We start from the raw sequence: 13,804 nt of genomic DNA on the forward strand, positions 1-13,804 counted from the left end.
ACCACTGAATGGGACAAGAGGAGAAGGAACATCCAAGCTACTGACCCCATAACTGAGTAGGACTGAAGGCCAAAACCAGAGAAGCTACAGTAACAACTGATTTTGACAAAGAAAAATCCATGCAAAGTACCTGCAGTGTAAAGACTGTTGCATCCCTATAACTAGGATTAACCCAGCAGACCTGAATGTGACTGAATACCACATTTTCTTTGTTCATGATGTTTTCTGTGATACTGAACTGTGTCCTTGAATTTTAAGTGTAAGTAATAAATAACAAGGAAGGAGAAGACAGAGAGGAGGAGAGAAGACAGAAAAAAAGAGAATGGATACATCTTTGTGGGGTGAGGCAGATATACCATGGAAAACAATATTAATGGGTGGTGATATAATCTCCTGTAAGAGCTCTGAGAAGAAAACTAATTCAGCCAAGTAGCTGTTTTGGGAAAGTGACCTCTTTTTGAATTCAGTTTCCAAATAAAACTCTATTTGACGTTAGTGCTGCAGGAACAAAATTTTGAAATGATGCAGGAGACTTTCTCAGCAACAAGGGCTTTATTTGGCATTGTGCTGAGCATTCAGGGGTTTGATCCTGCATCCATTGTATTTGATAATAAATCTCCCTTTAACTTCAGTAGTTCAGGATCAGAGTGGGCACTAAAGGTAGAGGGATGTCTGCAGAAAATGTAGATGAAAACCAAAAAATTGGTTTTCATCCAATTTTTCAGTCCCAGACTGATGAGACCTGTTTGTTTTTTTCCTGTTGAAAGCCCAGTTTTCCATTAAAAAGAAAGTCTTCAATGGAAAATTTTCGACAAACTCTGTCAGGTGCTTGCTAAGATACTGAATGCCCTTACCTCCGGGATAATTGAGAGCAATTGTAGGACCGTTCAGAATGATGTTTTAAAATTTAAAATCAAACCGATTTTGTATATCATAGAATAGGGCTTAATAAAAACCATGGCATGAGCTTCAAAGGATTCCATGTTTAAGAAGGAATGCATGTTTTAGTGGCATCTTTTACTCCAGAATATAATACTTACCCCATTTTCCCAATAATCAATCAAACCTCATGACCTGTTTCAGCTTCTGTTTGTCGTCCCCCCCCACCCCAGTGAATCTTCCATGTTTCTGCAATACCATTTATTTAAAGACAGATTGACAAAACTGATTGAAATGATCTTTCTGTCTGATTTTAGGATTACAATTTAATTTTTTATGAATGCAGTGCCTATTCTGGTCACAATACCAAAGAGTCTGTGCTTCACTTGGCAAGGTAAGAAAGGGATTTTTATTTAGGGTGAAGTTGCACATTATGCTTAGACCATACTAAGGACACTTAAAACATGAGTGTGCATTCATTAAAGTTAGTTAACTCATGCTAAGTGCCCACTGAGTGTCTCAGTTGCACCACTTCAGGTGAGGGTTAACTCTGGGTTGTGCTACCTAGCATGCGTTCAGGTAACTTCAGTCTGCTCTGTAGAAATAAAACAAATAGTCTTCCAGCATCCCAGGCTGCATTGCTCCCAGCCCCCACTCCCCAATCTGGAGCAGGGATAGAGTCCAGGTGTCCTGGCTCCTAGCTACACCCCTGCTCACCAGTCCTCTAGTGGCAAGTCAAAGCTGTGCAGCAATAAATGGTATTGTCCCTTAAAGTGTGGCTGCTCACAGTACATTCCTACATAAATACCATTTAACATTCCACAGCTATAGTATGGTCTACATGTAACATGTGACTTCACCTTATTTATTTATTTATATATTTTACCTCTCTTCCTCCCTCCCCCCCAATGATAAGTGAATGTTCTATGAATAAAATCAAGCTAGGCATAAGAATGCAAAATAAGCAGAAAACTCAATGTGCAATTTTTAAAAATAGTACTTCCATAAGTAAGAAGTGCTTACTCCTGTCCTGTTGATGATTGAATGAATTCTGATTTCTAAAATTACTTGCCCCTCATAGGAACCAGCCTCCCCTATGTTCTGGTGGCTTTTCTTGCACCCTAGACAACAGTAAATAGAACTCACCACTTAGATTCCCAGAAACATTCACAAGTTGCTGTTGATCAGCTCTGTCAAGCAAGTGAACCAAGTACTATTTTCAGTTTTGTACCATTAATTCATTCATTTCACAAAATTCAGTCATTTCCAGTGATTCTCTCAGATACCAGTGGAGATTAGTCAGGTGGTGATGTCCCTAGGTGGGTGGGTGGGTGTTTAATCTTCTAAATATTATTGACTTTTTCTAAGCAGCTTCTTTTTATATTTCTCTCCTAGGCTGTTAAAGGAGCAAGAAGATAAAGTGAAAGAAAAAACAGTTCAACTGCAGCATGACTCAAACAAAAAGTCTTGTTGCGGTAGGCAGTAAAAGGCTGGATCCAGTTAGACAAAAATCACATATCTGTATCACACTACAGTACATCATCAGATCTGTCTTGTGCTCCAAATATGGCTCATGCTGTGTTGTAAAGGTAGCAGCAGAAGAACTTAAAGAATGTAGTACGCTCCTGCCTTCACTCTTTTGCAAAAAGATGTGAGGGTCTTAGTTAGGATTACATAGACAAAAGTATGTAAGGCAGTGACACTCGCTGTCCTGTGTTTGCACAACCTTTAGCACCATGGATACCTCATCCATGTTTGGCCTACTAGATGTTACTGCAATACAAATAATAAATAGGAGTAATAATAAAAAATCCACTTAGAATAAAAAGTGAATTCTCACCGGGCTGATCCTGTAGACTAGTGGTTCTGAACCTTTTTAAGACTTGAAGCATCCCTCAATAGACTTGAGTTACCCTTTGGAAAATGCTACCTCTTAGTTTTTACTCTCTTTTTTTTTTTGACCACAGAAAAATAATAGAGCAGGTCTTCTGTTGCAAAGAACTCAGAAAGCCCACAGCAGGTCAGAATGGTTTTAACACTATAGATTCTTGTCTGAAATTTCTGGGTTTATTTGGTGATTCATGTTTGCACGCCTAACAGTGCTAACATTGCATAGCACCCCACAGCACCTTTGAAGGGATCTTAAGGCACCCTAGAGTGCCATGGCACCATGGCTGAGAATCACTGCTGTAGACTTTGACTTGAATAGGTGAATTATTTTCAGTCCAAGATACTATACGCCCTTATCTTTTGATGAGAATGAGATCTATAATCATGTATCTTGAAATCTTGGCTTCATATTGACCTTTCTTATTTAATTTTTAAAAGCCTAACACATTCAACTATAAAACTCTGTGTTAAGGTTTTAAGTGTAAATATACAAGAGTTGAAGCATGGAAAAGTCAGGATGCTCATCATAATGTTCACTAATTCACACACTACACCTCTACAGTATATTGATTTCTAGTTGTACTGCATTTAGGACCTTGTTGTGGGACCCTAACTTGCAGTGGAAAGTGATTTCTCTGGGGTTTCAGAAGCAAGTAACCTCATCTATGCTAGGATAGGGTTATCCAGTAGCCTATACAGTTACCCATGTTTCTAGATGTTACTAGCAGATGGCTGTTTTATTACTGGAACTTCGCTACAGCAGCTGTGCTGCCAGGAGGCCTCAGCTATTAAACGGACTGGAATGGTCAGAAGAAAGCACACATACATCAACATCCGCTGTCAGGTGTGGGGCAGTGGTAGGTACCTTCTGTTGTTTGCCAAGCCAGTTTTATTCTGTTGGCATAAAGAAGGGGTCCTGCCACGACTGGGGAGCTGTTTGTTCTGATACGCTCAGAGTTGTGCAAGCAGAGTTATATAATGCAGACTAGGTCTGATGCAGCTGCTCTGCCTTGTACAAACTCCATCACAAAAGGCTTATCATGGATATTCTAAAATTTTCAGAAACACGTGCCTAAAATGAGACTACTTGGTCTCTAATTTGGGACAGGAACTTTTCTTCCCCAAAAGTATCTGACGCGCAGCATCAGGAGCACAAATCTTACTGCAGTTTGATTGGACCTTTGCTCCACAATTCCTTCAGTGCCTTTAAAGTTGCCCTGCTCATGCACCTTAAATGGATGTCCTCATTTTTGAAAGTGTTGAGCCATCCAGAAGTTGGCTTTGACCTCATCTAGAATATAGTACTTGAAAAGCCAGCCTTTTGGGGAGGTATCTGTTCTTTTAAAACCTTGACTAGAGCAACACATGAAACGGAATGTCATCGTGTCTTTTGGATGGTCTGGTTGGATATGAGTGAGAAGAGCAAATTCAGAGCTGATCAACCAGCAAGCGCTTGAGTCATCCTGGTTGGCACTCTTCCTTCTCACGCATAATGTGACTTTCAAGAATGGTCTGTAAAGTACAGATGAGCGTTGGAGATAAACAGCATATTTCTGTGCCTATTTTATTAAACTTTCCATAGCAAAGCCAAAGACAGTTTCCTACAAAAGAAAAAGATGATTTATACAGTATATTTGCAATCCATTTTCTAAATGTTTCACAGTTTTTTCATTTAAATAATGAATTTATTTGAAACACATGTAATTAAAAATAAGAGACTGTGTTTATAAAAGACCCACAGGCTAAACACTAGTTATATATGTAGCTATTTTAACTTATTTTTGAATAAAACCTTTGCAGTAATCAGAGTGCTCTTGGAACTTTTGTCCATGCAAATTGCCTGATGCTAAGATAAATCTCTGTGGGGCAGGGGTTGGCTAATTTTTTTATCGCCCTTTTCCATACTCAGAACCCATCTTGATACTCCTTCCATTTCATTGGGATCCAGCCAGGATCGCTTCTCTGGGATGTAATTACATCCCTCTCCCATTAAGCCTTTCATGATGGGCAAGGTGGTTTATGGTTGCCTGGTGCCTAATTTTGAATCCTGCCAGCCCTAGTGGGTCACAACCTACAAGTTGTCTGTATGTCAAAGAACAGTACACATCTTCCCTAATCAAATTGGGATCAGAGGATAGACAAGCAGAGACTCTGTGGGTTAGGATCCAAAGGGGTCAGGGGGGAAAGGGACCTGGTGGTGGGGGTCTAGTACAGGCCTCCACACCAGGAGGACGAGCTAGATTGAGAATTTTCCAGGCAACTCTCAGAGGCTGTGCAGTCTAGAGATATGGTAGTCAAGGGGGACCTTAACTACCCAGATATATGCTGGGAGGAACAGTCAGCTAGATCTAACTACTCACGCAGGCTCTTAACCTGTATCCAGGACCTTCACCTAACACAGGAGGTAAGGAGTCCCACCAGGGGTAACGCCTTGCTCGAGTTGGTGTTGGCCACAAGGGATGACCTGGTGGGGGACCTGCAGAACCAAGGCAACCTAGGCAACAGCGATCACCAAATGATAAAATTCACTATCCAGAGAAGGGTGGGCATTATACCCAGCAGGACACAGGTGCTAAACTTTAAAAAGGCTGACTTTAATAGGCTCAGGGAACTGGTTAGCAGGGTACTAGGAACCAAGAGCCTAGATGCTCTGGGGGTCCAGGATGGGTGGTCATTCCTCAAGGAAACCATCCTTTGGACTCAAAGTGAGACAATCACATGGCAGAGGAAAGGGGGCAAAGGGGCCAGGAAGCCCCTTTGGCTAACCAGGGTCATCTAGGATATCTTAAGGGCAAAAAAAGAAGCATAGAGGAAGTAGAAGCAGTGGATAGCTAGCAAAGAGGAATATGCTTCCTTGGCCCACATCTGCAGGGGGTCAGTCAGGAAGGCCAAGGCAGCTCTAGAACTCAGGCTAGTGGCAGGGATGAAGGACAATAAAAAGTCCTTCTTTAGGTACATTGGGAGCAAAAAGAGGGTGCAGGGTAGCATAGGACCCCTACAGGATGGGCAGGGGGGCTTAGTGACGGACAGCAGGGAAAAGGCAGAGCTCTTCAATGAGTTTTTTGCCTCTGTCTTCTTTAAGAATCTAGACAAACCCTCAACATCCATCACGGGCACCAACAGGGGGAACATCAGCCAACCAATGTTCAGGGCCAATACAGTAAAAAGACACTTGGAGGGACTGGACATGTTTAAATCACCGGGACCAGAGGGACTCCACCCATGGGTAATGAAGGAATTAGCAAATGTCATAGCTGAACCACTGGCAAGGATATATCAGCACTCATGGTGCTCAGGTCAGGTCTTGGGGGGTTGGAAGAGCACCAGTGCCACCCCAATCTTTAAAAAGGGGAGGAAGGAGGATCCAGGGAACTACAGACCGGTCAGCCTTACCTCTATCCCTGGGAAAATCCTAGAAAAAATGATCAAGGAGCACATCTGTGGGAGCCTGCTGATGCGGGGGGGTAACCAACATGAATTTATAGCAGGCAGGTCCTGCCTGACTAACCTAGTTTCTTTTTATGACAAGGCACCAAAGGTTTAGATGCAGGAGTCGAGGTGGGTGTTATCTGTCTGGACTTCAAGAAGGCCTTTGACACGGTATCCCATACCATCCTTATAAATAAACTGAGGAGATTTGCCTTGGATGATAATACAGCAGACCTGGGTAGCAAACTGGCTCAAGGGTCACACTCAGAGAGTGGTGGTGGATGGGTCGGTGTCAACCTGGAAAGATGTGTGCAGTGGAGTCCTTCAGGGCTCAGTTCTGGGGCCGGTGCTGTTCAGCATCTTCATCAGTGATCTGGATGAGAGGGTGGGAAGCACCCTGTCCAAATTCGCGGATGACAAAAATATGGGGTAACGCTAACACCCTGGAGAGGAGGAACCAGATCCAGGCTGACCTGGACAGGTTGGGGAAGTGGGCAGAGAGCAACAGGATGCAATTCAATAAGGACAAGTGCAAGGTGCTGCATCTAGAGAGAAAGAACTGCCATCATACCTATAAAGCTAGGGGGTGACCTCAGCACCACTGAGGCAGAAAGATCTTAGAGTCACTGTTGTGATGAAGTAGTCGGCAGAGCCAATCGCACCTTGTCGTGCATCCATAGGTGCTTCACAAATAGGTCCAGGGAGGTGATTCTCACTCTACATGGCACCAGTCAGGCCGCAGCTGGAGTACTGTGTCCAGTTTTGGATGCTGCAATTCAAGCGGGATGCGGACAACCTGGAGAGGGTCCAAAGAAGGGCCACTCGCCTGATTAAAGGCCTGCAGGGAAGGCCCTATGAGGAAAGGCTAAGGGACCTTAACCTCTTCAGTCTCTTCAAGAGAAGGCTGAGAGGGGACTTTGTGGCGGCGTACAAATTCATAAGGGGAGAGCAACATAAAGTAGGCAATGATCTGTTTAAAAGGGCACCCCCTGGAACAACAAGGAACAATGGCTAGAAGTTACTGGAGAAACAGTTTAGATCGGACATTAGAAAAAAGTTCTTTACGGTCAGAGTTGCTAGAGTCTGGAACGGGCTCCCAAGGGAGGTGGTGCTCGCCCCATCCTTGGGGGTCTTTAAGAGGAGACTGGACAGGTACCTGGCTAGGTTCACATGACCCCAGGTTTGGTGATCCTTTTCTTGCCTGCCAGGGGCAGAGGGTTGGACTAGATGGCCCACTGAGGTCCCTTCCGAACCTACAATCTATGAATCTATGGAAGTTAAGGTTGACCACTGAAGTACTGAAAGAACTGAAAGACAATGAAGAGTAACAGCATAGTGTTCCATGTAAGGGGAAGGGGGATGTCCCTTTGCCTCCCTGTAGGGGCCTGCATCACTGCAAACCTTCCTGCTGCAATGTTGTGCGGGGCTCTGAAGAGTGTGCCTCATCCACACCTTGATTTCAGCTCTGAATCCATTCAGGATTATGCTTTATTAGTTCAAATAGCAGTTTTGCCCATTAACTACAGGGGGGACGTATCATCCACATTGTCAGGGCCTAGTAAAGAACATTTCTGCTTCTCTTTAGGAGGGAGTTCCATACACCAGACAACACTTACAATGTGTCCCCCGTCCCCCCCCCCCCCCCCCCCGCCAGCCTCTCTCTACTTCCACAGGAAAGATTTGGGGCCTGAATCTGAGCTGGGTGACACCTGTTATAATGGTTCATAACTCTGGAATTGGGCCCTAGTTTCTGGCTCTCTGAGAAGCAGAGTAGGTGTGAAGGCCCACAGTTAGGAGGATGGGCTGCCTGCTGTTATTCCTGCAAGAGCTTTAAAGGTGAAGATAATGACCTTGCACAAAAGCAAGGAACAAATTGGAGGGAGTAGACAACAGGTGCATTGCATCCCCTGCATTTACTCGTATTCAGGAGATCAGCTTGTGGGTGTTAAGATCTACATCATTAGAAATGAATGAGATGCTGATTCAGAGTCCTTGAATGTAGATATTAGAACACTGCAGAACATTTTGATTACAGAATTCTGCTTTTCCTCTTCCTGTCAGAAACTTACTAATAGTCCTTGAGTCTAGTTCAGCATGGGGTGTGACTTCTTTCAATTTAATGGTGTTCTTCCATGGGTGAACCTTAACCCTATGTGCCCTTGGAATGAATGAAACTGAAACCCAGTAGACAAGAAATTCTGCTCCCAGACTATTTGTTACATTGAATGTGCCTGATTTTATTTATTTACTTATCTTAAGCTTGTGCAAAGCTATTCCTGATGCACATAAGTGTATGGTGAGAAAAAAATTAACTTCAGTCATTTCCTGGCATGGCTGTGGTTAACTAATGGAAGATGGTATGATGATTGACAGGTCAAATGAGAAGTGAAGTGAGTCATTTCAACCAGTGTGAAAGCACTTGATGCTGATTGATCCTCTTCATTTAGAATACACATTACCAAGAACAGCTTCCTTGCAGTGGCAATAATTAGGTGAGGAATGTCATGTGCCCAATCCTGTATGAGGAGAAGATTATTCCATTTAGAGATGATTAACAAAGAGCCTAGCTTTTTCCTTAGCACAAGTGGAAACTTGTTTTACAAAGCAGATATATACAAATACTGCTGATTAGCAATGCCTTCTCAACCTCATCTCAGGAAAGTGGAAAAGTGCCATTTGATTTTTTAAAAATGACAAAAATTACAATGATAAGCACAAGCAGTTTTGAGGGGGAAAAGGTAAAGGCTAGTGATTTAACCTATTTAAAGCTAAACCCTATTCATTTGGAAGAGGAGTCCTAAGTGGATCATGTTTGGTTTGATCAAATACGAAGACTCACACCAAGAGGTGATTTCTCAAGGTCAAGGCGCAGAGGGGCAGTATTATCAGAAATGTGTGTCAGTTTATTCTAATGAGTGAAATTTAAACTTCCAAGTGAATATGGGAAAGCACAAACCGAATAACCTGGAATACTTAACATGCTGTCCCATATATACCTCTTCAAATGCCCATAAAATTAACTAATAATTAATATATATATGCCTACAAGAAGAAAAATGACAGCTATGTGTTTTTAAGGAGACAACTTTAATACTCATTTTTGACAAAGCTTTTATTTTTTATGCATTTTCTGCCACTAAAGACTTGAAATGTTGGCAGAGGTTGAGAGGGGGAGGGGATACATGGGGACAAACCTTCATTTATATAACAGTACCAGACTATCTCCCTTCCTGAGACTGATAAAACCTTGCATGTGAGAACAATGAAACCTCAGTGGAGAAAACCTCCACTGAGAACAATGGGCAGTATCTCCAATGTTAATGTTCACCATTTGCTTGTTCAGGGGCACTACTAGTACTTGGTTATCTCAGTTAGGGATTGCAGAACTGGGCAGTGATGAGAGTGAGAGGGGCTGGTGGTAGGCACTTGTGAAAATATGGGTCAAGATGTCTCATGATCAGGGATATGGGTTTTCCATTTGCCATGGAAAAATGCAGCAAAACATGGATTTTCTCCTTTAAAGGAGAAACACTCAGGAAACTGGGTTTCCCTTGCAGGCCAGCAGAGTTCCAGCCTGCAAGGGGCTGCTTGAGGCTGGGGGAAGCAGGACATAGTGGGCAGGAGGTGCCAAGTGGATGTGTGCGCATGCGCGCGCGCGCACACACACACACACACACACACACACACACACACACACACACACACACACACACGACAGCCAGGCAGTGTGGTGGAAGGCAGCTCCCACAGCTCCCTCCAGGTAAGTCTATGGGGGCAGAGGGGGAGGGGAGCATAGGTGACATGTGAGGGGGCAGGGGGCACGTGACCCCCCAGATTTCTGTGCTCACAGCAAGGTGTGGGGCACAGGGCTACAGCTTGGCTGGACCTGCACCTGGCAGGAGCTGCCTCTACGGCCCAGCGGACAAGACCAGATACAAGAGGGAGTGCTACACCGCCATGGCTGCTAAGGTGAGGGGCCCCCTGCCAGCCTAGCAGCATCAGGGGGCACAAGTCTGTGCCACTGCCACACTTTACCTTGGCAGCCATGGTGGTGTGGCACTCCCTTTTGTACCAGATCCCACCCACTGGACCACAGAGGCAGCTCTTGCCTGGGGCTGGTCTGGCCAAGCTGCAGCCTCACACCCCCTGCCCCGCTGTGGGTGCAGAAATCTGGAAGGGGGGCATGTGCCCTGCCCTAACCCCCAGCGTATTGCCTGTGCCCCCTCACCCCACCAACACGTCACCTGTGTCCCCCCCAGGCATCGCCTATGTTCACACCCCCCTTCCCCATGCACCCACCTTACCCACCCCCTTCCTCATGTACTGGGGGCAGGGGGCAACAAGCCAAGAATGAGGGGCACCAGCAGGGCTCGAGGAGTGGGGGACTGGGTTGGGAGAGAGGGGCAACAGCATGGGCAGGGCATTGGCATCTCAGGACTGCTCAGTGCTACAAAGCAGCAAGAGGGAGAGCCACAGCTAGACCCGCGTCCTGGTGAGTGAAGGGGGCGGGGCTCTGATTTCCAATAATAAAACAATCAAATGCCAAAATAGGCATTCAGAACTTATTTTATTAAATCAACTGAGGCACTGGTAGGCTTCCAAATTGCTTTAAAATGGTAAATATATCAATAAAACATTGTGGTCAATTGATACATACCTACATATAGGGAGCGATCCTCAATGCACAAACTAAGTCTGTTCCATCTCGGAGGAAAGGCAACAAGAGGGCACAGCAGCCCCCCTGGCTCTCCAGGGACCTAGCAGACCTCCTGAGGCTAAAAAGAAAGGCCTACAAAGGATGGAGGATGGGAGTCACCTCCAAGGAGGATTATTCTGCACTGGTCCGGTCCTGTAGGGAGCAGACCAGGAAAGCCAAGGCTGCAACTGAACTCCAACTAGCTTTGAGCATCAAGGACAATAAAAAGTCCTTTTTCAGATTTGTGGGGAGCCGGAGGAAAAGCAGGGGCAACATTGGACCCCTGCTGAACCAGATGGGGCAACTGACAACTGACGCCCAGGAAAAAGCCAACCTATTAAATAGGTACTTTGCATCGGTCTTTCATCAGTCCCATGGGACGCCCATGCCCGCTACAGGGCCGGGAAGTCCGGGTGAGGGTGATCCCCTGCCCTCCATTAATGCTGACTTCGTGAAGGAACATCTTGAGAAGCTGGATCCTTCAAGTCAGCTGGCCCTGACAATCTTCACCCCAGGGTACTCAAGGAGCTGGCGAGCATCATAGCCCAGCCTCTAGCGCGGATCTTTGAAAACTCTTGGCGCTCTGGTGTAGTGCCCGAAGATTGGAAGAAAGCCGATGTGGTGCCTATCTTCAAGAAAGGGAGGAAAGTGGATCCGGCTAACTATAGGCCCATCAGCCTGACTTCTATCCCAGGGAAGATCTTAGAAAAGCTTATTAAAGAGGCCATCCTTAATGGACTGGCCGACGCCAACATCTTAAGGGATAGCCAGCACGGGTTTGTTGCGGGTAGGTCTTGCTTGACCAATCTCATTTCCTTCTACGACCAGGTGACCTATCACCTGGACAAGGGAGAAGAGATTGATGTCATATATCTTGACTTCAAAAAAACCTTCAATCCGGTTTCCCATGATCGCCTCTTGGAGAAACTGGCCAATTGTCGCCTTGGGTCCCCCACGATCCACTGGCTGGAAAACTGGCTCTGGGGTCGGACCCAGAGGGTAGTAATTGATGGAAGTCGCTCATCGTGGTGTCCTGTGACCAGTGGGGTCCCCCAAGGCCCTGTCCTTGGACCCATACTGTTCAACATCTTCACTAATGATGTGGACACTGGAGTCAGAAGCGGACTGGCCAAGTTCACCGATGACACCAAACTTTGGGGCAAAGCATCCACCCCAGAAGACAGGCGGGTGATCCAGGCTGACCTGGACAGGCTCAGCAAGTGGGCGGACGAGAATCTGATGGTGTTCAACACCAACAAATGCAAGGTTCTCCATCTTGGGAAGAAAAATCTGCAGCATCCTTATAGGCTCGGCAGTGCTATGTTGGCTAGCACTATGCAAGGAAGAGACTTGGGGGTCATCATTGACCACAAAATGAACATGAGCCTGCAGTGCGATGCTGCAGCTAGTAAAGCAACCAAAATGCTGGCTTGCATCCATAGATGCTTCTCAAACAAATCCCGGGACGTCATTCTCCCCCTGTACTCAGCCCTAGTGAGGCCGCAGCTGGAGTACTGCGTCCAGTTTTGGGCTCCACAATTCAAAAAGGATGTGGAGAAGCTTGAGAGAGTCCAGAGAAGAGCCACACACATGATCAGAGGTCAGGGAAGCAGACCCTACGATGACAGGCTGAGAGCCCTGGGGCTCTTTAGCCTGGAAAAGCGCAGGCTCAGGGGTGATCTGATGGCCACCTACAAGTTTATCAGGGGCGACCACCAGTATCTGGGGGAACGTTTGTTCACCAGAGTGCCCCAAGGGATGACGACTAGGTCAAATGATCATAAACTACTACAAGACCGTTTCAGGCTGGACACAAGGAAGAATTTCTTTACTGTCCGAGCCCCCAGGGTCTGGAACAGCCTGCCACCGGAGGTGGTTCAAGCACCTTCATTGAACACCTTCAAGATGAAACTGGATGCTTATCTTGCTGGGATCCTATGACCCCAGCTGACTTCCTGCCCTTTGGGCAGGGGGCTGGACTCGATGATCTTCCGAGGTCCCTTCCAGCCCTGATGTCTATGAAATCTATATACACATACACATGTGTGTGTGTAGTGGTGTTTCATTTAGGGGTTTTTGATCAGAGAATTTTGGATTTTTAAACTGAGAAAACCAGGATCCCTCCAGTCATGATGGACATCCTAAAATTGAGATGCTCCAAACCTGTGGCTACTTGAAAATTCTGGTTTAAACTCCCCATTTGTGGTTTAATCAAAGCCCGTGTCCCACTTCTTTGCACCTGGAATTGCTGCTATTAGCACAGTCAGATGACAGGCGATCAGTCATAACTCCTGCAATCTGCTCTCATCACTGTCAATTATTCTGCTATTAACTTTTAAAACCCATCCCATAAAGCAACCTTCTAAATGTGTAGCAGCGTCTTCCATTATCTTCTGTAGTCAGTGGTCTGTCATCCATCCTTCCTGATCTTACTTTCTGTCTCCAGTAGTCCATTTATTATAACTACTTCAGGGAGTCCTTTACCAGAGACATGTTGAGGGGGAAAAAACCACCTAATCAGAAATAATCAATATGAAATGTTGTCTTAGCTGAGTTAAATTAAATCTCAGTGTGGGTGATGGATGGTTAGCTCTTCCTTCTCAATGTGACAGTTCTCCAGAGCTTTCCTTATTGTCTTCCCCAGGGTTATTGAAATTATTTTCTTAGAAAGATGTTAATCTCTTGGGAAATCGAGCTCTAATAACTAGCAGACAAGTATCTTAATAAACCCTACTTGATATACCTCCCATGCTATTTCCTCTTAAATCAATACTTTTGTATTATGTAGTTCCCACCTTGTATCTAATTTTCTCACAGTGTAGTATTTATTTCTCAAGCTTAAAAAAGAGACCAAGAGTTCATCTTTTCATTTAGATCTGTGGGATATGGTGTTTGATAAATAGAAACCCA

At 45.2% G+C, this 13,804-nt stretch overlaps 1 protein-coding gene across 2 annotated transcripts in view; it reads left to right on the top strand.

Moving 5' to 3' along the window:
* CRACR2A (calcium release activated channel regulator 2A) overlaps window positions 1–4,572 on the top strand; it is a 108,149-nt gene extending 103,577 nt beyond the window's left edge. For both annotated transcript variants that reach the window (XM_006265403.4, XM_019482177.2), the window contains 2 exons: window positions 1,197–1,273; window positions 2,275–4,572. In XM_006265403.4, the coding sequence (XP_006265465.1) occupies window positions 1,197–1,273; window positions 2,275–2,365 (168 nt within the window). In that variant the 3' untranslated portion in view covers window positions 2,366–4,572. The remainder of the gene's footprint in view (window positions 1–1,196; window positions 1,274–2,274) is intronic.
* Window positions 4,573–13,804: the final 9,232 nt, after the last annotated feature.

Source organism: Alligator mississippiensis, chromosome 4, assembly GCF_030867095.1.
Source record: "Alligator mississippiensis isolate rAllMis1 chromosome 4, rAllMis1, whole genome shotgun sequence".
Taxonomy (NCBI): Eukaryota; Metazoa; Chordata; order Crocodylia; family Alligatoridae; genus Alligator; species Alligator mississippiensis.